The sequence below is a fragment of the Sphaeramia orbicularis genome, chromosome 2 (genome assembly GCF_902148855.1).
Source record: "Sphaeramia orbicularis chromosome 2, fSphaOr1.1, whole genome shotgun sequence".
In the NCBI taxonomy this organism is placed as follows: Eukaryota; Metazoa; Chordata; class Actinopteri; order Kurtiformes; family Apogonidae; genus Sphaeramia; species Sphaeramia orbicularis.
Window position 1 is genome coordinate 16043391 of NC_043958.1, and position 27661 is coordinate 16071051.

General features: G+C 37.8%; 3 protein-coding genes across 7 annotated transcripts in view; all 3 read left to right on the plus strand.

Moving 5' to 3' along the window:
- The window catches only part of LOC115434240 (nck-associated protein 5-like), a 197458-nt gene extending 187518 nt beyond the window's left edge, over positions 1–9940 (plus strand). For all 5 annotated transcript variants that reach the window (XM_030156080.1, XM_030156088.1, XM_030156092.1 and 2 more), the window contains one exon: positions 7299–9940. In XM_030156080.1, the coding sequence (XP_030011940.1) occupies positions 7299–7610 (312 nt within the window). In that variant the 3' untranslated portion in view covers positions 7611–9940. The remainder of the gene's footprint in view (positions 1–7298) is intronic.
- LOC115434446 (ly6/PLAUR domain-containing protein 6-like) overlaps positions 1–27661 on the plus strand; it is a 1359089-nt gene that overhangs the window by 237634 nt on the left and 1093794 nt on the right.
- Positions 11457–25775, plus strand: LOC115434829 (uncharacterized). Of its 2 annotated transcripts, none has more exons than XM_030156959.1 (4): positions 11457–12024; positions 14021–14155; positions 22601–22881; positions 24410–25775. In XM_030156959.1, exons 1-3 carry the CDS (start codon positions 11520–11522, stop codon positions 22849–22851), a joined length of 891 nt encoding a protein of 296 aa, XP_030012819.1. In that variant the 5' UTR covers positions 11457–11519; the 3' UTR covers positions 22852–22881; positions 24410–25775. The 2 variants fall into 2 exon arrangements, with proteins under 2 accessions (XP_030012819.1, XP_030012810.1); XM_030156950.1 differs by having other exon boundaries at positions 11458–12024; positions 22601–22877.

Consider the following 27661-nt stretch of genomic DNA (forward strand, 5'->3'; position numbering starts at 1 on the left):
AGTGATTGGTTAAACATGGTGCTTAGTGCTATTACCTCACAAGAAATGGGTTCAATCCTAGCATTGGACAGGTTTCTGCCATGAAAAGCATGTATGCTGGGGCTAAGGCATATATGAGTTTCATTTATGTGTAAGAAGTTACATGATGACCCAAAAAAATATAGACATATTCTGTAGACATAATCTAGTGGTATTGAGTGACTCTTTGAGGGTGTTTTAGCTACATCTGATTCATGCATTTAACTGAGACAACACTGAGAGTGAGGATCAAACTCACCAAGGTAGCACTAACATGAACTTACTGAGAGTATTGACCACACTGCTGACTAGGAAATGTTGTTACCACTTGATAATGTTAACATATACACTTCTATTTGAGTAATGTCAAATTTGCTTTACATAACACCCTATTCAGCATTTGCTCACCATTCAGTACATTACCAAATTAATGATAAATTAGCTAACAAGCCACATTATCATTAAGTACTGGTATATTTCATGAAACTTTTGCATTACAGCATCCTTTGACAGTTGTGTCAGTGAATCATCTGAAGTTCAGCCACAGTACAGATGTCTATCATGAAAAAATGTTTTATTCAATAAACAGAATCTCTGTAGGTCTGATTCAGCAGGTCAGGTAGCTGTTAATCAAAGCCTGCACACAACAGCCAAGCCAACATCTTGACTCCTGGAAAATCAGTTGGTGAGTCAGAGGTAGACAGATTCTTTTTAGAATCAGCCGTACACATTAGCATTCTTCCACACTGGCTTCAATTCACTGCCTCGGTTGTTGCCCCTTAGGAAATCCATATTAAAGCAAACAAAATGTAACTATGTTTTACCATCTGCATAAGTCAAAACATCAAAGAAAGGAGGGAATACATTTGAGTGGGGCAAAACAGAAAATATGTCTTACTCCTGACACAATAAAAGAGCAGATCCTCTGAATTTCAGCTTAGACATCCCATTACTGACATGTGCTGCAGAACCAATTGCCGATCCAACCCCCTTGTGTTGTTCAGAGAGCCTTTCACTGTGAGATGTCTGCCGGCAGCCTCTGTTATGTGTGCAGCCATCACTCTGGCTGAACCTGCAGGTGGTACAAAGACCTGCGCCTGCAAGTTTCGATCTGCCAGTAATTGTGTTCCTCCAAAATCAAATGCAATCAGCGATAAGACAACCGTTCCCCTTTCTCTCATCTTGTTTCCGACCATGAGAAGATACAGAGAAGGGTTAGCCGAGGGAGTCGGGACCTGAGGACTGTTCTTCACTGTCACAGCCTCTGCTAATCTGATCCACATCATGTCATGGATTCTTTCTGTTCCCAAAGTCATTTGACGATTTATACGGCTGACAATAATTTGACATAAAAACAGCGACACTGTGAACGTCAGAGTGTGGGTGTTGAAATTCTAAAGGTCTAATCTTCATTCAACACCTGTGCTTAATTTGGACTCTGCATAGACAAAAAACAGCTCCTATTTGAGTCATTTGTCACCTTTGGGTAGTTCTGCACATTTTTTCTCTAACATTTCTTTTTCTGTCTGTTTTTCTTTGCGTTTGCTGTGATTGCACTTGCAGAGAAAGGTCACAGCAGTACACATTAATGGAGCTCGGTGGGATTTCTGGGTATAAAGTTGATCTGGCATCCAGAAATCCAAACATTTTGCTCAGCCTTTTTTTGTAAAGGTTTCAACTTGTTAGGTTTAAAAAAAAAATGGTTATAATGAAAAAAATACATAAATATATATTTCTATATATACAAATCGTAAATCATGTAACTTAATAGTTTTTTACTCATGCTTTCACCTAATGTGGCCTTAGTTTCAAAAACTTTAATTATTTATCAGGCAAAACCCACAAGAAAACAGACTTTAATGATGTCTGAGAGAAAAAAGGGATATTTAATGTTTAAAAAAAACCTCTCTGGCGGTTGTGTAGTTTTTTACAGGACTGATTGTCCTCATAGTTGTCCCTCTGGGCTCTCAATCGGCTGACTTCATTGTACCCCCCCATAACCCAGTAGTGTACACCTGGGACGGCAGGTGAATGAAATTAACCAGCGGATGGGAGAGGAAACCAACAAGGCTTCAGGCCCAAAAGGACTCCGACTGAGAACTATCTCTATTGTTTTGAACCCTGTCCACCTACACATACAGCGTAATGTGGATCTACAAGCTCAAACTCACACTGCTTCTGCTGAGCCCTTAATCATTTTAAGAACGCATCATCACACAGAGAAAAGTCAGTAGTTCAAATGGAGACCAAAAGTATCACAACTTATGTCTGAGTGTGACTGTTTTGTCTTTCACCAACTGAAACCCTGTTTTTGTAGTATTTTCAAACATCTCGTTAATTTCCTCCCTTGTGCATGATTTGCAAACTTTAGGGGCATGTAAAGAAATTTAGAGGCACAATGTAAATGTATCAGGTGCTTTTAGATGTGTCCATGGAGAATCTCTATAAAGAAGTTGGTTTAAAGTGTATTGTGCAGGAATGGTTTGACGGAATGTCTTTAAATTAGGCACAAATGTTCACTCTGTTGTAATGTTCATGGTCAGATGTCCTCCAGTCACAGAGACTGTGTGCAAATCACCAATCATATGAAACAGTTCACTTCCTGTCTCCTAAGTGCTTATGGTCACAGGGGCTTAGAATGTCATTTTAATCTGTTTTTTTTTTTTTTACAAGATTTTCTTACTAAGACTGAGGCTTCAAACAAAACCCATTTTCTCCATGTTCAGTAGATATGTGGCTTGAGGAACATGCGTACAATCTTTACTTTGTCCATTCCTGGGTGAAGAAATTGGTCAAAATCCCAATAGTCACTAGTATAGATAGTTACTGAGAGAACTGCATGAGCTCACTGTTATGCGCTGGAAGTGGACGCATCTGATTTAATGTTATGTTTTTATTTCTTTATATTCTTTTATAATTCCGTTAAGTCTGCTCAATCAGTTAAGACAACACAGTGAAACTGGAATCAACTACAATCAACATTACTCAGTAAACACTTTGTGTTCGTTGTTCGCCAACCTTGGCTTTCTATCAGACACAGTGTGGTTTCTTTCTTTTTTGTTGAAGAAATGTAAAAGGAAGATGGCTGTTTGTATGGAGATTCGATCACATTGTTTAATTCTGCAGCACTGGTTGAATGCAATGACTGCCTCATTATTGTAGTGTTATTGACCTTTTTGTTGAAAATAAAGAATACAGCCTACGTAGAATGAGCTTAATTATACTTTTGTATTCTTGACCCATTAATTCATTTTTGTTTGGTTGTACACAAGCATGAAAATGAAACAAGGTAATCTGAAATGCAGCACCAGAAGCCCAATGAGAATGTTTCCTCACCTCACTGACCAGGTCTTGTTGAGATGAACACTAAGTAAAAAGTAACTTTGCATTATGTAGCAGCCTTGCATTATGAATGTGAGAACAAATACAAGAGATGGTTAAGTCCAGACAATTTGCTGCTAACTTTATGGCTCAACAAACTTCAGAGATCAAACAAACCAGGGTTACTCTCTCCACCAGAATGATGATTTTCCTGTGCTTTAACAACAGCTGAAATATTGTATAGATTTGTGCAGTGAGTGTCCATGGGGAGACACACCTCCTAGCAGAATACTAAATGGTCCAAGTTTGGAGGGTCCCCAGAGGTTGCTCGGACCCTCCAGCTATTTTTTTTTGTGTACTTATCCCTGCAAAAACTGTTCTGCTCTGCCTCGAGGATAGATTTGAAGCCATGGAGTTTGGTTTCCTGCCTCTGAGGAGAGTTTTTGATGCTGATTGCTACAGCAACTGGCATACTAAAGTGCCCTTAGAGACGGCAGAATCATGTAGAATACGTAAACGGCTGGCTCATCATAAACAACTGGTTATTTTTAAGTCTGTGCGCTGTTGTGTTTTTCATTCCTCGTTGATCATTAGTAACACTGGTGGCTATCTAAAAGCTGCTGGTCAATGCAAATCTACAAACTTTTCTTGTTAGGTTTGATCCCTACCAACCAGCTTAAAGTTGTGTCCCTTGAAAACTAATTGGCTTTGCATTTATCAGTTTTGAGAATTAGTAAAATTCATGTTAATAAACTAGTTTAGCATCCAACCATTTCACGGGACCCTAAGCATAGGTCCTGTGAACTTAGGATAGGGGTTAAAACAGAAGAAGCCTGTGGTAAAAATGCATTTATTACATTTTATTTGAAAGGGGACATCTTCTTGTTTCAGTGTTAAGTGTTTAAAAAAATAGTCTAAACTACATCTGTTCCAACATGACTGAAATGTATCCCTAAGCCTTAAATACAATGCAGTCCTCATGGGTGAAAAATGCATCTTGTTTACTAATGCATTGGTTGTTTTAACGTTCAATTTCCATGGGTTATTAAAATGAGATTTATAACAGAAGAAGCATGAGGTCCAAGTGCATCTAGTAGAGATCTGAAAGGGAACAAATTGTAGTTTCTCTGTAGTCTTACATAACCAGACCTACTGTATCCCCATATTTTGTTTGAGTTGTTCCAGTGCCTGATATAGGTCTGGCACTCTCCCCTACTGCTCTGGAGTATGGGTAACAACTCTTTGAGCTAGTTTGTAATTAAGTGAAACACACTTGCTGTGGACACACTGAGTTCAGGGTGCAGTGATGTTACCTCAGCAAAGTAATGTTTGGAGGGAAGTTGTTTTGGTCGTACATCCACACAAGGTTTTGAAATGACTAAATCTTTACTCTCAGATGTTGTTTGGTGACTTTCCGACCACTGTGGAGGATACCAAAGGTACCATTTCAGTCACCTTTAATCCAGCAGAGTACATCCTGCAAATCCGACAAAACGTTTCTATGTTTAAAGACAAACAGACTCAAGCACAGTTTTTACCCACAACTGAACAATCACTAACTCCAGAGTAATGGACATTGTGATACTCACCCTACCTCAGTGCAATATCTGCACAACATATGCACCTTGCTACCTGTATATCTCCTATTTGTTGTACATACTTCTCATCTGTAGTATAGAATTAGCTTTTGTATATTTTTGTACATTTCAGTAGTTCTAGTTGTACTTTAGTAGCATATGTGCATTAATATTTTATTCTGGAGCCTTTGCACATTCCTACATTTTCTAACATTCTGTGTGATGTTTTGTTTTTATACAGTCCTTTTTGCACTAAGTGTTTTGCTACTAAATTGAAGTGAGCTGCTAAACTGATTTTCATTGTTCCTGTGACAGTGACAATAAAGATATATTCTAAACACAACTGAAACCACATTAGACCACACATAAGTGAAATGTGATAAAGTTGATCTGTAGAACAGGAGACAACATATAATCAAGAAACTCATATCTATGAACATGTTGTGTTAACTGTGACTCTGCTAGCCAGTTTAGCAAACTTTAGATCAAAAGGCAAATCCTCACCGCCGGTGTCCCACACACTGTGCTTCTTTCAGCATCAACAAGGCCATTTTCAGGGCCAAATAGAAACACCTGTCCAGGAAGAGCTCTGAGAGGCTGCTGTGTTGTATGAATGAAGGATTCTGCTGTGGTACACTCCTTGATTCGATTTTATTTTATGATGACCTGTTTTTATTAAATGTTACTCATTTAGACCTGATGTTGATCTTTTTTTTTATCTATTAGAAATCAGAATGGAAGTGATTTAACCCCAGATTTACATGATCACTTTTGGTTGGCTGTACTTCCTGTCATAGACCTTTTGACTCATGAACAGGTGTAATGACTTCAGTTCCCTCCATCTGTATTTAATGTAGAAACATCAGTTCCAGTGTTTTCATTGGTGCATGTTGTCTCACAGGCTTTGTGCAACATTTAACAGGAGCAGACCCATCATCACTGTTATTATAGTCACCTGTGTATTTCCTGCTGAGACAAGCGAAAACACCTGCTGTGAAAAAGGTTGTGTTAGGTCATGTTTTATGTATTCTGAAGTTTGGGATTTGCCGAAGGACTCCTCCATGGCTGAAGCTGGTTTAGTCAAAAACTTTTTTGTTGGCAAGTTAGAAATTGTAGTTGACAGTGTCAGAGAGTTGGCCCATAATATAAGTCAAAAGGTAGATTTTATTTCTTTACTGTTAACCCTGTTTGGTTATAGATTTTAATACTTTGAAAATTAACCACTGGTAGTACTTTACCAGTGAAGTTTTTGTGGACATGTGACATTTTTGTATTCTCTATATTTAGTTACAATTTCTTGTCTCATACACATTGTCAATTTGATCACTGTTTTTGGTAGGAGGTTGAACTACTGTTTCCACTTTTCCTCTTTCCTTTACTTTTACTTAACACTGGACATGGAGACATTAGATTGTAAATAACAATATAGAAAGACTTTTTAAATGCACTTAAGTAGGTTTTCATGTGTCTAATCTATATTGAGTATTTATTTTTCTGACTTTTTATTTTTACTCCCTACATTTTAACTCAAATATCTGTTTTTCCCACTCCTTACATTTTGTAAACTTTCATTTTAATGCCTTTGAGGTTTTTTTGCATCATTGTACACCATTCCACCCTTAAGACAGTTTTTTTTTACGTAATTGCAAAGAAAAGGTGTATATTTAATAATGTAAAAGACAAAATAAAAGCGTCCTTTTTCATTCTTACTGCAGTAAAAAAGTTGAATCAGTGCTGTAACTTCTATCACATACACTATCATATGCTGTACCTCTACTGGAGTAAAGAATGTGTGGACGTTCGCCAGACTCTGCAACATCTTCATAAGTATATTTTAACTGTCACGACTGCAGTCCCATCTACTGTATTCACTAGTGCTTGTCAGATGAAACTGCTCTTGCTAATTGAAGTGGTGGTAACACAGAAGAGCCTCTGTTCTCCTTTAAATGTAACATTTCCCCTGAGTGACATGTTCCTTACTATGCTAATCTATGACACATATTACACATTGTACAAACGAAATAATACAATGTATTATACACTTAATAGAAGTCGGAGAGATGCCCAGAGAATGTTGCATCCCAACACCCAAGACATACATTTGGTCCTTGAGCGTGATAAAAAATCTCAATATAGATCACTGTCATACTCTCTAGTGGAATCAGTCTTATTGCTTTGCAGCACAGTGCTGTAAACAAGAAGAGTTACATGCTGCAGTGTCAAGCCTGTATTCATTGTGTACCTGTCAAACCAGCAAAAGTGAGAGCGGAAAAACACAAGCACAGTGACAAGCCCTGAAAGGGAATACAGCGTTGTATGGTTTACAGTGAGTTATGATGCTTCAATTCAAAGTGAAATGTTTTGCTCTTGTTTTCTCTACAGAAGGAGATCCCCCTGGAGAAGACGCCCATTGGTGCAAACCAACCGGGCTCCCTCGACTTCTCCTTGGAGTCCCTGAACAAGCTGAACCACAGCAGCTCGAGCAGCGGTAGTCTGTATCCAGACGCCGCCTTAGACGGGCACAGGGGCAGCTGCGACCCCGGGAGCAAGAGCGGGGAGGACTGCTGTAAGGCCGATAAACCCTGTCCCGCCGGCCTCTCCGCAAAGCCTGGGGCCGATCAAGCTGGTTCCCTCAGCGACTCACTCTACGACAGCTTCTCCTCCTGCACCAGTCAGGGCTCCAACGACGTGTAGGGCTGTAGTGCTCAAGTCCAGTTCAGACAACTCCTCTGAGTCCATGCACTTGTTGTGTCCTTGGGCAACTTCCTGCCCATTCAAAAAATAAGTTCAGCAGCTGCTTGGGATTTGACTTTCTTAGTCTTGAATCCTGCAATTTCATGGTTTATAAATGCTTCTTGTTTATGAATGCATTCATTGGTTGGATGTTCAAGGGTACAGGAGACCTTTAAGCCATGTTTCCACCAGAGAAACCTTTCCCCATGAACCAGCAACCATTGGAAAAGCTCAAGAAACTTTATATCATCCCCCAAAAGCAGTTCCTTTTCAGGGAGTAGAACTTCATGATACTTCAGGAATTTTTGTGGGGGTATTTGCAGTGTTGAACATTTATGATCGGTCAGTTCTTGCAGAATTTTCAGATCCTGTTTTTAAATTTGAACATTTATCATTTTCATGGACGTCCAAGCTAATCTTCCATGGGTTGAGGATTAGGGTCAGTTTAGCTGAAAACAGATTAAATGTGAGGCCAAAATGCACGTAGTAGACTTCATTTAAAAGGGTGAAACACAACCTAAACCACATCGGTTCAACTGTTGCTCAAATTTTACAATGGAGTTATAGCATCAAAAATGTGATAGATGGGCCAGTGATGAAGTACAAAAATTACTTGGAAGAAAATACAGTTGTAGCAGACCTATTTACCAATTTTTAGGGGTCTGTGGACCATACCAGAAATCCTGACATCAACTATCTGAAGGATAGTTCCTAGAAGTAGTTTTCCAGGACCAAGTGTTCCAGGTACTTTGATAGTTTGGTTGGAAACATGGCTTTAGGTTCAATCTGCATGTAATGAAGCATCCTGAATATCCAAACCTTCCCCCCTAATTTGGATCTCCAGTGGAAAAACCTAAGGTCTGTCTGTTCTGTTTGACTTTATTTGGTCCTTAGAAAAGCCTGGGACTCGACTAACAGCCCTGCCCTCTCTCCATGCAACACAAAGCACTTAGTGGAGCTGGTGACACCAGGACAAGCCTTCACCCAAACCCCAAACCTGAACTTTAACAGCTTGACTCTGGTGGACAGCAATATAAATGTCGTCTCGCTGCAATTCCCTTCGCTGAGGAACTTCTTATCATTGCACTGTAACTAATACTGTACAAAGTTTGAAAGGAGTGTAAAGTGAGCAGTGATAAGCAGATGGACAGAGGTGGTTATACTCTGAAACTACATTGTGGCTCCGATGGCATTCCTGGTAACTGGGAAATTCATTTGCAACTCAAGCTCTCATTTCTTGTTGTGCTGCTAAGTCCTTTTTTCATCAAAGTTGCCCTAAAACATAACACCTGGTTTAAGATTTCCTTTTTTTTTATATCTTTATTGCAACTCAAGCCATCCCAGTTACCAGGGAAAAAAAAGTGGTCATTGTATGTTCCTGCAAACCATCGATGTGTCATTGAAGGATCCACTATTCCTCAGCAGACAGGCAGTGGTTGGTCGTGGACTTGACTTTCTTTTTAAGCAAGAAAAGCTCGAATCACAAATGTTGGTATGAAACATGTTTTTGGTTCAGAAACACATCCATGGTTTGTAGGACTGCGAACAATTTTTCCTGGTGACTGCGGTTGACTCAAATCAGGATGTACATTTTTAGCTGTAAAACTTTTCGTCTTTGGTCTTTTGAGCAGATCTGCAGCCAATAATGGCAAAAAAAAAGGCAAATATTATAAAAACTGTGTTTCAGATGGTAAAAATAATCATCATTCTACATAAAAAACAAGCTTCAAATGATCTGAAGGTGTCAACTGAGGTGAGGCGTATGGGTACGTTAACGTTGGTACGCCGGTGACTTTTTCAGCTTGAACCCACTCAGCATCATTTTCAGTAGCTCAGGGAACATACTGGACTAAGTGTAGATTGTAAGAATCTCAGCATCAGGAAATTATTGTCAAACACACAAAAAAAAAAACAGTCAAGTTAATCTTTTGCTTTTGTGTTTTTAATGTCAAAACCCAAATGGTTGTAGTCTCATGTAGCATAGTATCCCTGAACTCTCCAAACCTCAGCTTTCCCTTCATGGTTGTATATTATGTTGTACATATATATATATAAAAAAGGCGCTATAAGTTAATATCAGAATGGGCATTGCTGATTTGATATATGCAAGTGAAATGAAATAAAAGTATGTAAATTGTTTGCCAATCATTCAACCAAGGTTTGAAGTCTACTGTTCAAAATGGCATGTATCTTTTCTTATGGAACCCTTTCGGGGGTTCTGGTTTTACAAAAAACAAAAAAAAGTAATTAAAAAAAGACCAAAAAAAAAAAAAAAAAATACAGTTTATTTTGATCAATAAGAGCTAAACTATTTTATCACTTTATTTTAAAGACATATTTGAACTTTTAGGTGAAGTTATGCCAAATTTCTATGTGGAATTTGACCCGCTGGTGCTAATCAACAGAGCCGACTGTGTTTCAAGTTTTCTATGAAACTGTTAATATTGTATGAAGAGAGTCTGAAGAGGACTTGTGTATTTTTCTAGATGTCCAGTATTTATACCCACATTTTGTACTGTCAGACTGTAGTGTGATTGTCATGCTTCACCTCTCTCCTTAAATGTTCCTGGTTCCTTTGTAAAGAGAAATGGTTACCAGCAGTGTTACTTTGGTAATATTATTATTGTTATTATTATTATTATTATTATTATTATTATTATTATTATTATTATTATTGATTATTACCGTGTGCAATTTTGTCTGTTACACTAGACTTTAATGCTATATTTTATGTAACTATTTCCTAAATAAATATGAGAAACTATTTCCTATTTCAACCCGAGCTCCGTGGTGTGCACTTCATGCGTCCTTCATGCGCATCCGTCGCGTGCGTCAGCGGGTGATTCATTCCCATCATGCTTTTCACACGAAGAGAAAGGTTTGGAGGAAAACCCAAAAACTGTCACCCCCGAGGGCACCGTGTGTAATCACGGCTTCCCACTCACAATCTGTCAGCGGGGTGGGAGGGTGGGGAGGTCCCCGGAATGGAGACGGAGACGGCACTGTGCGCTCTGAGTCCGCGCGGAGGGATTTCCAACCATTACTCCCCAGATATGTAATTATGTGAGTATAAATAAATGAAAACACAGACCTCCTGCTCACATTACCTCTGTATTTCTTTAAAAACACTGCATTTTTTTTTTGTTTAATTAAAACAGCAGCAGATTCTTTGACCCCTTTCATTTTTTTCCATCCCTGTATGACACTAAAATCTATGTTTTTATTTATTACCTGCTGAATTTGCTGAAAAAAACTGCAACTATAAATACATTTACTTACGCACTGTACTTTCAAATAATGCTTGAGTTTTTCTATACCTCTGCGTCTCAGAAGCAAATACTGCACTTTTCATTCCATGGAACTCCAAAAAAAAAAAAAAAAAAAAAAAAAAAAGACATACGATATCACTGCAATATTCAAAGTCTCTCCAATTACTTGTACGTTGAAGAACAACTACATTAAAATGACCTTACATGTCATACATTAGTGAAAAAGCAATCAAGTTCTATTCTGTTGTAACAACACTGTGTCGCTGCAAATTCCAAGTCTTACAATTAGATTAAGTACACACTTCTACTTTTACACATGCAGTATTTTGATTTCCAGACTTTTTCTCTTATTTTGTCCTTATTTGTGTTAACTTTACACATCACCATGGCACATAAGAGCAACTGATAAGATTAGTTAGAGTCGTATCAACTCCATTGAAAAACTAATCTAGTGGTGGTGGTGGTGGTGTGTGTGATGTTCTTGGTTTTCGGAAAAGTCATGAACGCACCGCTTTGACTGACAGGATTTTAAAGGATTCTTTAAAGAATAAAGGTGGCAAACAGACACAGACTTAAACCTGAGCATCTAAAATGAAGAGAAATGACAGATGCCTGCCCTCACATGACATTATTCGCTTTTTTTCATTGTGCCGTAAAGACAAACCGGCTCACATCTGAAATGCCAAGTGTGCGCCACTGTCACGTGGTGCGCTTTCTGATTCCTGCGCTCTGGATTTGTCTCCACTTTGCGCCGGAACACCAGACTACACGCACAGCAGCCACGCAAACACCAGCACAGTTTGCGGAGCTTCTTTTTCTTCATCCTCCTCTTTCTCCTCTTTCTTCTGTTTTTTTTTTCCCCATCTTCTCACCTCATCCAGCCGAGGAGGAGGATGAGCAGCGCATCAGCAGCGTCCGGGCTTCTTCCTCCCCATCCTCATCCTCACGCTCCTCATCTTCTTCTTCCTCCTCCTCAGCGGTGGTTTGTCCTCCATGCCTTCGCCTGAAGAAGTTCACACGGTCTGATGTTTCCTCTCCGAGTCGCTTTTGGGATAGGATGCGTCTTCTCGTTTTTGCGACTTTATTTGGAGTCCTTTTCGACGCAGGTAGGTCTGGAAAAAAAAAAAAAAAAAAAAAAAAGAAGAAGAAAGAAAAGGAAGAAACACACCCGCATCAGTCAGTCAGTCAGTGATGTCAGTTTTTTTTTTTTTTTTTATCTCCTCATACTGAAACTTAAAGTGCATGAGCTCACATTTGGATAGAAAACCTACATCTCACCTGCTTTTCACTTCATTTTTACGCATCAGTCTGGAAACATCCTCCTGAAGCTCTCCAACTTCTCAGATGCCATTCAATCAGACACCAGTGCTCCTCATAGTCTACACCCATGGTCATCTTTTGCTTTCCTCTCTCAGACCTCATTTATTCCACCCCAAGAAAAAAAAAAAAAAAAAAACAACTGTGCAAACCCAGATCTGACTCTGTTGTTTCTTGGGTTTGTTTCCTTTGGCTCAGATGTGTTCAACCCTGCGCTTATCAGTTTTCCAGAAGCTGCTGTTTTTTTCTGTTTCATTTGCTGCATTGATTTGCTTTAAAAATGAACAATTTCCTCTTCTCTCTCTCCTCATGATGGCACTTTGCTGTATTTTAGATTAGAGTTCCCGGTCATGCATTTTACATGAACTTAATATTCTTTTTTTTTTTTTTTCTTTGATTTTTATTTTATTTTCTGGTTATTTTGTTTTGCCTGCAGCCATCACAATGAAATCCTGTTTAGATGATATTGCTTTTCCAATTGTCTCCCTTCACACCTGGATGGAGAAGGTGCATTCCCCCTTATCTGCTCTAGTTTATTGTTATGAAGCAACAAAGTCATCCCTGATAAACTGCAGTAAGATGTTGAATTTTCACCTGCAGTTTGACAGATATTCCAGATCTGAGGTGGTGATGGATGGAAGTATGAGGCAGTTTGCTTTGGTTGAAGTAATTAGCTCAGGGGGGGAGGCTGTGGCCGCAGTGTTATGTGTGGACCTTTATCAGTGGTGGCCGCATTTGATGGCGCCTTCGGAGTCAAGATTAATGATGGGTGCCATTTCAATAATTACCCCAGTAATATCTGTCAGTGGGAACAGATAGCCTGTGTTATTTAAGAAAGGAAAGGGCGGACGTGTTTGCAGGAGTTGAAGTTGGTGATTTAAAGCCTCAGTCTGATGCAATCATGATGATATCTTCAAGATGTGATAGACTTTAGATCACCTTATTTTTTATGAAGATGTCACTTTTGACCAGTATTGGCAGCAATATTGTCTCCATTCAGCTGGTTCTAACGCACTATAAATTCATAATGAGGTTAGGGAGAGGGAAAAAATGGATGCAGGAAAATGGAATTTGCAAAAACCAAGTGATGCATTGTGTCTTATCTTGAAGAGACAACCGACGTCAACATTTTTACCACCTCGGGGGATTGGAATACACACAGGCCATCTCTGCTTCTGCCTCTGTTTGGGTTGTAAATGCAGTTTTATCGCCCATAAAACCCACAGGTTAAAAGAGAATCTTAAAGGGCAAATCTGTGTCGCGCTGATGTTTTCCTTTACAGCTTATTCTCACCCGTGTCGACACTGGTTGCACATTTTTAAAAAACAAACCTTTTAGACCAGCTCAGTAGAACCTCCAGTCTTGACTTTCTGCTACTGCTGTCAGAACCGTATGGAAGACGACATTAACCTCTCACAGAGTACTTTTTTTCCCCCCTTTTTGGAGCAGTGAACAGCATCAAAGGTAGCCTCACAAAAGAAAATCTATATAAGGTGGAAAAAACATGAAAAAGTCTAGAGTGGAGAAGGAGAAAAAAAGAGTAACTGGCTGCTGTAGGGCTGAGGAATGGGAATGGGAAAAGAGAAAATGGGTTTCAAGCTGCACACAAAATAAATAGAAAATAGTGAAAATTACTCAAGCTTTTCTGTTCCAGTTGCCTTTTTTTTGCTTATCCAATAATTAACAACCTAAAGATGCTAAATTGAGTCTAAAATATGACAGAAGAGCATCAAGTCATCCACCGGAGAAGATGTAATCTGATCAATTTTGCCTCCTTCGTGACAGGAGATGCCCTTCAGATCCAGTGCTACCAGTGTGAGGAGATGAAGCACAATGACTGCTCCACACCGGAGTTCATCGTCAACTGCACCGTCAACGTGCAGGACATGTGTCAGAAGGAGGTCCTGGTCAAACCCGACGGTAAGCAGCATCGTGTCACTTTAAATGTTGGTGAATGCACGGAGATGTTTGGGTCACTAGTTTCTACTAGAGCTGCATAATATTAGACAGTTTCTGGGATAAAACGACAGGAATTTTCACCACATGAAGCCTGGTAATGCCAGAAGTGGAACCATACAGGGCTTTGTTAGTTTTTTAGCCTCATGTTTGGAAGACACCATTGACTAAGTACCTGTTTTTGGCAAACCTCCTTCTTCCTGCAGCTAGGAGACATTGTTTTTGCAGCCAAATTTTCCTTTTGCTGTATTTTTTTCCTTGTTATTTGGACATTTCTAGGTTGTGGTTCTGTAATAAGCTGTGCACACAGATCTTGCATGTCACCCACCAACAGCGAAACCCTTAAATCACAGCAGCCATGTTACATCAGACAGAACTGCAGCACTTGTGTGAGTTTTCTTTGTGTTTCAGCAGCAAATAAGTAGTAGCAGGATGTAACTGAGTACACGTGTCATGTGTACTCCGTCATGTGTGTATGTGGCAATGACAAGCTGAAATAATCCATTTCTAGTGTCAAGTTAGGTCGAGGTTAGGGCTCTTCAGGCTGATATAGGCATAGAAGTGGGAACATATGATCCAGGGTAAAAACAGTGATTAAATATAACGTAATACTAACATGATGATTTGAGTTGATTTATTAAGTTGAATTAAAGTTGATATATGTATTGTAATCAATAAGTATGATTAAAGTAAGGGTGCCCTACGTGTTACACATAGAGATTAGACTTAGAGCTATGCTCTTTTAGGACCAGAAAAGAGTGTGGCAGATTGGCTTCTAAGTTGTTGATCTTACTTCAGGTCAGGACCCTATTTAGACGGAGAGCTGAACCACGGCAGTACTGAGGATTTAACACTAGTTTATACGTATATTTGTTGGTATCATTATCTGATCCGCAGAAACCAGATTTATTCTACAGTAAAAATAAAGCCGCTACTTCCTCTCACCAGTATTCCAAAGCAACTCCTGGACATTTCATCAAACAATGTTATTTTTGGTTTTACTTGTAATGAAATGTACTCATTACTATATATATTTTTTTTTTAATAATACCTAATTTCTTGTTTTTGCAAAGAATGAAATAGAAAGTGACTTTTTTCCATATTAGCCCTCAGAGACCTAGAACCTGTACTAGTTTATTTAGTTTTTCAACAGTATTTCTATAGTATCGGTCAGAATCCGGAGTCAGACATCATCTGATTCAGGAGGTCCTCGATCTCATCTGGTTCATTTAAAGTCACAATTTTCCTGAAAAACAATAACAGGGTGAAATGTGATATTTTTTTTACTTTGTTACTCAGACAGAACAAATTGCAAGTTTCTAGAAATTTTGAAAATTGAATGTAAATGTTTTAGACTTCCAAATACATGACTGTCTGTATTTAACCTTTCTGAAGCAAATATCCACTCCACTTTAGTTTTTTAAAGTTTATGCATGGATTAGTGGTTCAAGAACTATTGGACATTTTTGCAAAATAGCCACTTAAGCTCCAGATGGTGGTTTCCGTCGTACAGAATTAAATAAACACTGGGTCGGGATCATAGACTCTATATAATTACTCGACGGATTGGACTATAACATCTCCCGTTGGTTTTTTATTGTTTTCAAGCGAGGCGTTTTAACTGTCATTGTTTGTAAATTCTAATAAAATGGTGCGCTTCATCAAGCATATTCATAACATTTTCATTGTCTGTCAAGAAAAAATATGTGTAATTCAACAGAATCGCTGACAGTCCAACTCAAGAGCCGTTCAAGCTTTCACAGTGGTCATACAGCTTTCTATTTAACATCAACTTTGATTAACAGAAGAAGAACTTAAATATAGACCTGCAGATCATGAGAAAAAAAAAACAATTACTGAGACATTTGTAGCAGCATCTAGTGGCTGTTAGTGGTATTACACTTAAAGATCTTTAAGTAGTGGTTTGGTTCCTTTCCCTCTTTGAAATTGTTTTTTTTTTTTTTTTTTAGCAACTATCTAAACTAAACCACAAAAATATCCAATAATATGACTTCAACTTAATTCCCTCTCAGTCTCTCCGTTTGGACAAAGAAGCTGTGGTAAGTAACTTTAGCTCCAGTTAGCTTGTTAGCTAACATTAGCAACTCAGGAATGATAACACTTTACTACTGTCAGCTCATTAGCTAATGTTAGCTCGCGAAAAGAATAAACTTATTTAATAAGAATGATTTGACTTGTAAAATCAGTTAGAAACTTTAATTGACTAGAAAATTAAACTACTTGTGACAAGAAGTAAATGAATTACATTAAGTAAAAAAAAAAGAAAAAAAAGAAAAATTAAGATTCTAGTTAAGTTTAGTTAGTAGCTTATTAATTTACCAACTGAGAGTTTACTGAAAGACAAGGAATATTTTTAATTTCACATGTTCTACAAAAACAAGTTAACATGTATTAATCTTTTTAAGTAATCTTCTATTTCATACCTGATTAGAATGAAGATAAAATAATTTCATGTATCATACCCTTTGACTTAATTAGGCCTATTGGTGACAAGAAGTAGGTGCATTTTTCTAAGTGTAAAAATAAAAAAAAAAAATCTGTTTTTTGATTCTGTAAAGGCAATGTTGTTTCAGTAAATGTTGTTTCAGGGCCACGTCAACCACCTATACATTTAATATGACCCCTTTCTATTCAAAGTAGCCTTGGTGTAAAAACTGTCTAATTCATCAATGACCACCATAAATTACTGCTGCATATTGACTAGTGAAAATACCATCGACTGCAATTTCACCTCTGACTCACTGTTTCTCTCTAAATGTATCTTCAGATCTTTGAATGTCTGAGGGTTGAATGGTATTGCATTCATATTTAATTCTGTCGAGTGTGAAATGTTCAGTGTCAGAAATTGGAAAGATGAGGTCATTACGTGCTCTTATCATTATCACGAGCATTCAGTAGTTAAATATAGAAAGTGCTGATGATCAGACTGCTTTATTACATATCCATGTTTCCTTCCGTATTATCCTACAGTTCCAGCGTGTAAGGCCACGTATTCTTAATAATTGTCAGATCCTGACTGATCTGCTAGTAATGAAGTTACAACTATTGCACCATCCAACCCTTTTGTGAATCTGGTCTGTGTGTGTGTGCATCTTTTCTTATTGATGCATTTTGTTATGAATCCACCAGTAGCTGAAATGAATACTAGAAACTCTGAAGCAAAACAAGGCCAAATTGCATTCAGGTACAAAATTTTGCAGACAAGTTTGCACCAGCATATAATTTGCACAAAAGCCGTTCTGAATAGATACAGAAAATGCTTGCAGATAATTCACAGTTCTCTGTACAAATAGACATAATCCATTCTTTGTGGATCCAGCCTTCAGTGTTTATCCTTAGTCTGTCTCTTAGCATGCACAATCACTCAGTTATGTCTGTATCTACTTCTGATACATTAAATCAAGACTCTGACAGACTGACATTATATTTGGCTGAAGGTTAGAACAAGCCAAGGACAAAAAAGTCATTTTTAGATCAATGTGGAAGGCAGGGAATTTACAAAGCCATGTTGTACAAGCACAGGTCAAAGTGCTTTACAGGAAAGAAAGGATCTTATAGATTTAGTATGACTTTCTGACATCAATCTTTGCTAGTTTCTCTTTTCATAATCTTGTAAAGATTCAATCAATAAATGCAACCTGTTTAGAAATAGTACATTTATAGAACTATGAGATATGTCCTCTCTGTGGTCCCTCTAAATTGTCTTTGATATAATCCAGGATAAAATCATCGAGGATTGATGGTTGAGGCTGTGAAAGCACAGGCAGGGCCACCCAAAGGCACTCAGGGAGAAAGTTAGAGCTCCTGTTTATCTGTAGAAGAAAGGTGACCGTCTGGAAACCAGAGACGGAGCCGCAATCAGAACACATTCGACCTCTGAGAAGTAACTTTTCTTTTTCTTCGCCCGCTCAGTCGAGGATAAACTGCATTAAGAAGTCACTTAAGCGCTGCCAATTTCCTTGATGTACAACAGGGCAAACAATTAAGGGAATAGGGATGTTGTCGGGGGGAGGGGCTGGAGATGCAGGCGTAAACAAGTCTCAGATCACTTTGGAAATGATCATTGTTATAATGTGATGAATCAGCTGCATGGGTGACATTTCATCTGCACGCTCTGCTCCTCCGAAGTGACTCCAGCCAAATAAAGAAATCATTTATCCCATTTTCTATTCTTTAAATATCCTTTAATCCCCACACGTGTGACTAACTGACCCGGGTGGAAGCTGTCTGCTGTGATTTCAGTGTAACAAACATCATTATCTGTTATTTTCTCCCTTTTACTCTGCTTCAAAGGTGGAGGAAAGCAAGACTGATGCGTGGATAAACTCGTACACCTACGTTTCATTATGAACAAATGGAATGCCTTCTGTTGCCTTTATTTTCTCATGAGATGGCTCGGTGTTTTGTTGTGCTACTCCAACACCATAGCCTCACTGCGCCACTTTATTTCACTCATTCATCAAAGAGAAAAGACTTTCCATCAGTTTCCTGTGACACAACAGTAGATTAGCTCACGCTGCCTCACAGAAAATAAAATGCTATATCATGTACGCCTGATTCATTGGCGTCCGAGCTGCACAGTGCCCCAATTGTTGGGCCAGTGCAGTGATTGTTGATATATATAACAGTTCTGATTGTTTTCAGAGAGTAAAAAACTTCCAGCAAGGTCAAGCAAAGCAGCAAAGTGACTGAGGGAAGATGTGCAGGTTTTCTGTGATGGATGTGAGACAACAGGTGGCCTGTCGCCTAGACACTTTTTATAATTAGAAGATTACGTGTTCAGTGGCTGTAGTGTTGTTTTGTGTGCTGCTGCTCTCCTTAGGTAAGATGTTAACCTGTTAAACACTGGGCTGTTTGTTTCTGGTGGGAATCATTTCAGTGTAACACAAAACAATGGATTAGCCAATAGCAGAAGGTTCATTAATTTAAAGCAAGTTCTGATCAGAAAACAAACAAAGGTAAGACAGAATTCATGATCATTGCTTCATAATGCGCTTCTTTGTCTGGTTCAGTGAATTTTAGCGGTGGATAAATAATACTTGTACAGTTGGATCTGCTTAGTGTTAGCTTAGTGCTGGAAAGTTTGTCTCATTGCTCTGTGGTTTTATGAAATTATTCATGACATACGCTGGTCTCAGACTGTTGGATTGCTTTAGGTAACTGCTCATTTAAAGAGGTCATATTTTGTTGAACCCACTTTTATTAGTCTTTGGTTCATTTATTTGTGTATTTGAACACGAACAGTTCATAAAGTTTGAATTTGAACCCCCCAGGTGCTGCAAAGCTATTTTTATATTCATTTTGTCAAAAATCGAGTGGATTTCTACGTCTATACGTTTCGTCTATGACTAGCTACGTCACGACATTTGCATATATAAGGTGCAGACTTCCAATGAACATTTCTCAGAGTACGACATAATTGTTTGTCAGCAGCAGTGGTTGTAGTCCATACTGAAAATATGTCCAAACATCGATCCGATTCCCTAAAATGTTCAGTTGTTGGTTGAACGGGACAGAGCAGCACAGCCAAAAACCTGGAGGGGGTGGGGCCTGAAGTGGCTCATTTGCATTTAAAGGGCCACGCTAAAAAAAACACAACCTTTCTGGTGTCATTACTCAGAAATAAGGTTGAAGATGGACCTGTGGAGTTGAATTAATGAAGAATTCAGACGCAAGCAGAGCATTTACAGTTTATGTAGACCACAGGGAAATGTTTTAAAATGCGCAATTCCATTTAAAAAAAAAAGAAGCAAAATATCACTCCTTTAAATCCTTGTTTGTGTTGTTTTATTGTCTGATAGTTGGTTTAATTGAGTTTTTAGCTGACATTCTTCTAGTCACATGGCAACTGGGTTCAAGAGGCTACACCTGCTGCTGTTAGTGTCCTACCTTTGAACTGAGTTAGAGATGGACCGATCTGATATAAGTATCAGATACAGGTCAATATAAACAGCTGGTTTGAACATCATGATAGATGCTCAGATTCTCCGGTCCATCTGTTCAATTTAATCCTATGTTTTCATTAATTTGTCGTAGCGTGTCCTGTGTCGACCGTCCATTGAAGACCTTTACTGTTTACTCGCAGGGGACGCAGATCTGTTTGTTTACAATACACAGTATGGCAGAAAATACGCAGTAACACAATATGCAAGATCCGAATTGTGCATTAAGACCTGCTGTCTGAACGTAGCTTTAGTTGAGTTCATTAAAGAGAAGAACACGTTACATTCAGACAAAACAAATCACAGAACATCCCCATCCAACCCAATAAAGACCATTAACAGGAACAGCAGGTTCTCAACGGTGAGGACATGAAATGGCATTAAGTAAAAGAATGTGAGGTGTTGCATGTAAAGCTCTTTACTGTTTACTGTTTACTTCACTTGTCCCTGAAGTCACAGAATATATCTATCAGTAAAGAGCTTTATTGATAGATATATTCTGCGACTACAGGGACAAGTGGTTCTTATTTGTACATGTTTTTCTACCTTTTGCTGTGAAACTCAGAGGGAAGTGATTTGTAGTTTGTAGAGTGTTTGTACTTTGTGAATAAACATGTGTTATATATTACCACAAAGAGTATAATAACAGGGGAAAACAACTTCAATTGTATATATTTTTAATAAAAGTAGGTCATGGAAATTCTTGTTGGGGATATTCAATTCCTCTGGATTTGACTGAATTAAAACTTTTTTTTTACTCAGGGGAATTTCATTTTGTGAAGAGTAGGAAACATAAAATGAATAATCCAAAAAGACGAAGACCCCATGAATGATACAATAAATACCCGCTGTAACACACCTAGAACAAATAACAGCAGTATATATGTAGCAGACGGAGCAGCAATAAAAACTCACACCACCACCGGATGAATGTTTTTTGTCTCCATACGAGCATAAAAATTGTAGTAACGTATAACACACTGACAAACATCTGTTAATAAGAGCGGGCAGCGAGTCAATAACTCCACAGATCTTTGAGTGCAGGAGAATGCCACAGATAGCTCTTGGAGTTTACATCGTGAATCTGAGGAATCTAATTAAAAGAGAAAATATGATTCAGGAGATATTTCACTCTGGTGTTACGCCGAGCATGTCTTCCATCTCAGCTCTGGATGAAAGGGTTGTAAACAATGGTAAAAGTACACATATTTTTTACTCCAGAACAAGAATGCAATGGTATAAAAGACTTACTGAAATATAGAAGTACTGGTTCAACTACTTCACTACAGTAGAAGTGAAATATGGACAGGCTCTGAAATGTACTTAAAGTATAAAAGTAAAAAGTGGCTTTTTACATCTTATGTCTATTAGTTTTTGTCACATTTTATTTAGTTCTGTTGTTTTTGTCTTGTTACTTCTTTCATCTCAGTTCGTCTTGCTTAAATTAGACTAAAAATCAAGTCACTGAACCATGATGAGCCTGGAAACTAGAATATTCATCTTGTTATATTGTTTTGGTTTTGTTTCGTTTTTCATGTATTTGTCTTGAAACATAGTTTTGTTTTTGCTTGTATGTCATTTTCTTCTCCTTACTTTATTTTTGTTTTGCTTTTATGTTCCTTTTGTCTCATTACGGTGCTTTATTACGTCTTTTATTGTACATTAAAACAAAATACATTAAGTTCAAGTAAACAGCATAAAATCTTATTTATATCCAATATCAAAACTATATTAAATGACAAATAAAGAACATAGTCAGATTTATCAAAGCCAGCACATGAAATCAAAGATTACACAAATGTTTTTTTTTGTTTTTTTCTTGTTTTTTGTTTCCTCTACATTATTTTCTTATTTTGTCTTCTAAATCATTTCTACCTTGTACATTATTTATGTCTTTTCTTTTCTTTCCATTTCTTTTCCTTTATGTTTGTCTTTTATCTTGCTACTTCTTTCTGCAAACATATATATGCAGTACATTAAATTAAATCAATGTAAAAGTCAAACCACCAAAACAAACACAAACTCATGAAATCAGAGAAGCTACTGGTGTGTTTTTGTTTTGTTATGTCTTGTTACATCTGTCATTTTATGCTGTCACCGTCTTATTAATTTATTTCTCTCTTGTTATGTGTGATACGCACTGAAGAACACGTTAAGGGATTTGTCTTTGCTTTTTGATATATTATGTCCAATTATTTCATTTTGGTCCTTATACCGTGAAGAAGGTATACCATAATGGAAGATAAAAATAGTGACAAAATCCATGCAGTGCATTAAAACACAAGTGACAAACCTGTTTTCTAAGGACTAAAAAGTATAGATATTTATGTTGAAGCTTAAGTCATGTACAGATACCTGAAAACTCTATGTTTTCTCCATATCTGCTAATAAATGTACTTCGTGTGCCTGGTTAAAATGTTCACCACTGCCTGTGTTTTATCCTTAGGGATACATTATCGGAAGTCGTGTGCTTCATCTGGGGCTTGCCTCATCGCCTCCTCTGGCTACCAGCAGTTCTGCACCGGCAGGCTGAACTCGGTCTGCATCACCTGCTGCAACACCCCGCTCTGCAACGGGCCCAAGAGGAAGAGGCCCATCCCATCAGCAGCCACGCCCACTCTGCTTCAGTCCAACCAGCCCCTCCTCCTCCTCCTGACACTTCCCCTGCAGCCGCTGATGCTCCTCACCCTGACGTAGACCCGCAGTCCGCCAACACCGCCACTGTACGTAAATAGTCCACATATTATTTACTCTGGTAGAAATACAGTAGCAGAAGTAGAAGTACTGATTCAAGTACTGCAGTAAAAGTTCAAAGTTCAAGCTCTTAACCCTTTGTAGACTATTGTTGTGAAATTGAACGAATATTCCACTGTTTCTGTATTGAGATGCTGTTGTGAATGTACATATGCTACCTGGTTTTCTATGATTCTTAATGTTCATGGAATCATTTCAATGGCCTGTTTTGTTAATGGTGTTATTAATTTCATGACATTCCACTGATTTTTGGATAATTTTTGTTATGTTTGTTTGTTTATTCTTATGACAGTCGTGCCTACTGTCACTAATTTGTCTCATAGCTATTGTTTGTGCTAAATTCAAATGAATAATTCCCACTTAATTTAAAATAATTTGTCTTTTTTATACAGTTGTAAATTAATTCAGGCAGTAAAGGGTTAAATGTCCCACAGTTGGCCCTGGAGGACATTTCTAGCAGTTGTTCAGCGCAAAGTGAACTGAACCTCAAGTCATATTAATATGTGAAGACTAGGAAACCATCCTAGATCAAATCAAATGATGAACATTAAATTAACTCCAATGTGCAACTTGTTTTATTACAACTCATGTCTCTTACATCGTTTGAATCACATTTCACCATAGATGCCATTTTTGTCTTTTTACACCTTTTGTGTTTGTTTCATTTTAGGGTCTGTTATGTTTCCTTCTAACAGACTCTCCTGATCATTAGCATTTTTTTTCATTATGCTACATTTCACATGTAAAAAACACAGACCAGCAAAATCCACTGGATTACATTATTGAAGTACTTGTATTTAGTTATTTTCTGCCTTTGTTTCAACCCAAACAACCCAAACAAATTCCATGTTTTGACATTTTGAAGCCAGTATTTTGCGATTGCGATGGCACCATGTTGGCTTTTTGGAAGCAGAAATGATTATATTTGGTCAAAAGGGGCAGGACTACAGAAGCCAAAGGAGAGCTTATGTTAAACACTAACTTACTGACTCAAAAAAACCCATAAACATCATCAGACGCTGTGTAACAAAGTCATTTGCCAGTCTTGTCAGAATAACCTATTAATCACAGCAACAGTGGAGCTGTCTGTCAGGAAAAAAAATGTTTCATTACATAAACCTATAAATAAAGTCTGACTTGGCAAGCGAGCTGTCATATAGACCTGCCAATCAAACTCTTATGAGCCAAGAAAAAAATTATACATGCACCAGATCAGTTCCACATAAAACAAAATAAATTGGAATCGATGGAAAATAATTCATGACTTGGTATTTTTAGATGGAGGTTCAACGTAAGTCCATGGTAGGCAGGACGCTTTGGAGCAGTGTGTCCCTCAAAAGGCCCTGCTTTTTCCAGGCCACAGTTAGAAATAAGAATGTGTTCTCTTGCCTGGCTAAATAAAGGTTAAATATATAAGAAAATAAAAAACATTAACTGTCCCAAAAATATTTAGATGCATCAGGAATTGTTGAAGTCTGACAGATGTGTGTTTTTGCCTCAGGTCCACCCTGGAGTCTGGACCTGCAGCCCCTGCTGGACTCCAGAGGATTTTTGGCTGTGTATCTCCTCAGTGTCATGAAAAACAAATTGTTAATCTGATCGAAGCGACTCCATGACCAGTGAGAATGACATTGGAGAACAGGAAGCACATGATGCTTTCTGAAACGCTGTCGCTGTAGACGGATCATCCAGGCGGAGGCGTCTCTCTCTCTTTCTCTCTTTCAGTTTCTTTGCTTTTTGTGAAGTGGAGCGTTTTGTGGAGAAGCTGCTCTCAAGTTATTTTCTAGTTATTACACGCTGTAAAAGGTGCCCGTATTGTAGAAAATCATATTTCTTTTTTTTTTATTTTAGGGGCCATAAATTTTGCTTTTGGATTCGTGAACTGCATTTTCAGTTTTGTTTCCTGCTGGTGCTGTTGCTGTTGTCACTTCCTTTCCCCGAGATTTATATTCTTCACATGTCGGGATGTTGAATGCACTTTTATGAAATACATTTTAAGCTGTATGAGCTTTCCTACATGTATGTATACTTTCCACTGCCATACAGTATTGGTTGACATTTTATTACAGGGAATTTGAAAGAAGCTGAAATTATTTAGGAAAGCCAATTTGCTTATTCACCTTAAATAACAATCATATGAGCAAGTATTAGGTATATTAATGAGAAATTATATTCCACATATTTTGTTGTAAAACAAGATCTGGAGCTGAGCCTGAACTCACCTGGGACTCTGTGTTATTTGATTACTGTGGCGCCAACAGATTGTAGTTTAAGAGTAAAATATAAGCACAAATAAATTCTCACTTGAGACTTGCTTCAGGTTGACATCAGTCATGTTTCCCTCATATTTCTTAAAGGGAATTAAAGTACACCTGTGTTATAGCAAGCATTGCATGCTGTAGACCAAATACTGCACCACTAAAAAGTATTTATATTCATGATCATTTGTTTCATGTCCAATGAGGCATTTTGACAAATACATTATATTTCCCCCTAAATAATCTATGAACTTTATTTTGCTGCTTACAAAAGGACTGATCTTCTCTGTTTTGTGTGCAGTGTTAGATTTATTTAAGTCGCCATAAAAGAAATGGTTAAAATCAAAGTAAAGGCCAAAAACTGCACTGAGATTCAATTCATAGAATGAATCTGACTTTGTCGTTTTTGTACTAAACTGTTGTAGGATGATTCATTTTACGTGGGAAGTCCATATTGAGTGAAAAACAGATGGATCATCCGTTTGATAAATGTTCAAAACTGGCAGTTTTTGGACTGGTCTTCTGTGAAGAGTAACCTTGTATTCTGCTGATATGTGATGTAAATAAATGTTGCAGAAAACATGGTATGTTTTCAGTTGGTGTTAGCAACTCTTTGTTTCTCTTTTCTTTTTATTTGTGTCATCATGCAGGTGTTTGTTTCTCATTTCCAAGTTAACAGCTGTTTAATCCAAACTTGGCTTGTGTGCTAATATGAGGTTTGTATTGGAGTTTGTGTTACACTGAACTAGATCTCAGTTAACTCCAGTTCTAAGCTAACAGCTGGTTTGGCTGTGTACATGTGATGATAGCCTGCACACTCATTTGTTTGTGGAGGAATCAGGTGATGATTTTTCTGTGAAAAATCCTCATGTCCACACTTAAGTTCCCTCCTGCCTCTGCTCCTTGACAGTGGCATTAGTGTACAACACTAGCACCAGCAACCCTTAGCTCATGCATGGGTTTAACTAACATTAACAAAGGACTGGCTCCCAACATAAACCAGATAAGTCCATTTAGGAAGTAGATGTAGTTAGTGTTGTACACTGTTGCTGCTGTAGAAAAATAGAAGGGAGAAAGAGAGCAAAGATAAGGATTTTGTGGGAAAAAACAAACAAACAAAAAAGCTGTTGTAATCACAGATGTAGGTAATTGAGTTAATTGTTATCCCAGGAGTAGAGGGAGCAAATGTCAGAGACCGACCACCTGCCAGCACAACAGACTCCAAAATAAACTTCACTTTCTTGATTTTTTGGTTTTAAACTTCACTTCATGACAAATGAGACTCATATATTGGACCATTAAAGCTGCATTAAGGCCTGCAACATTTGTTTCCAGTGGGAATCAGTTTGGATGTAACAAAACAATGAATTAGCAGATGGCAGAAGCTTCAGTTATTTACCAAGATATGATCCGAAAACAGCAAAGGTAAGACACAATACATCGTCAACACTTCATAATGAGACCTTTATTTCTGCTCTTCTTTGTCTTGTTTAGTGAGTTTTAGCAGCAGAGAAATAATACTTGTTGCAGGTGTAGTGCTGAATGCTGCTCCCTGCTTAAAACTGCATCCCCAGCTGTGGGTGATGTAGTTTTCAGCAGTATCTGTTTTTATTGTTATATATTTTGTGTGTTGTATATCTAAGATTTAACTTTAGAAAGTTTTATATACCTTACAGTTTTCACATTCTGTAATATTAAATAGATAAAAAAAAAACATAACTGCAATTATTAATTACTTAATTGTTAAACTGCTATGATAGTGTTAAGAGGTTGAATAATTCACAATTAATTTCATATCCCACAGTCAGAAAGGAGAAAAAGTTGTGGCAGGGTGAATTTGGTGCATATTGTCCTCTTCATGTCTTACTTAGGAAGGGGGGGCAGTTTTTGGCAGGGAGTAGAATTCGGTACCACACCTGTGCTGTTGGATATGCAGAGTGTTAGTTTAGTGCTGCTAAGTTTGCCTCATTGGTCTGTGGTTGAAATTATTCATGACATACGCTGGTCTCAGACTGTTGGCGTGTTTTAGATATTTGACCATTTAAATTCTTGTTGTTTGGAGTGTGTCGTGTCTGATAATTGGTTTTGTTGAGCTTTTAGCTTATGTTTGTTTATGTATTTATTTATATTGGAACTTTAGAACATACAATACAATATACAAACTCTTATAGAGGACATTTCAATAATGACAGAAAACAGATTCAAAAAGAAGCATGTAAAGTAACACAACATCTATGACAGGTCAACAAATGAAAGAAATAAAACAGAACAAAAAGGGAGCTGTAAAACAAGTAGAACATAAAAACTGTTGGAGCAAGACTGAAAAGGTCAAAACAACAAACGTTGCTTAATTTCACCATGTAATTTTTTGGCTGATTTATGAGAATTTTTTGAAACAATGAAAAAAAACAGTTTGAAATCATTAATGAACCAATTAAAGGAGGGCTTAGAATTTTTCCATTTACTGCAATGAATATGATATTTACACAATAGAA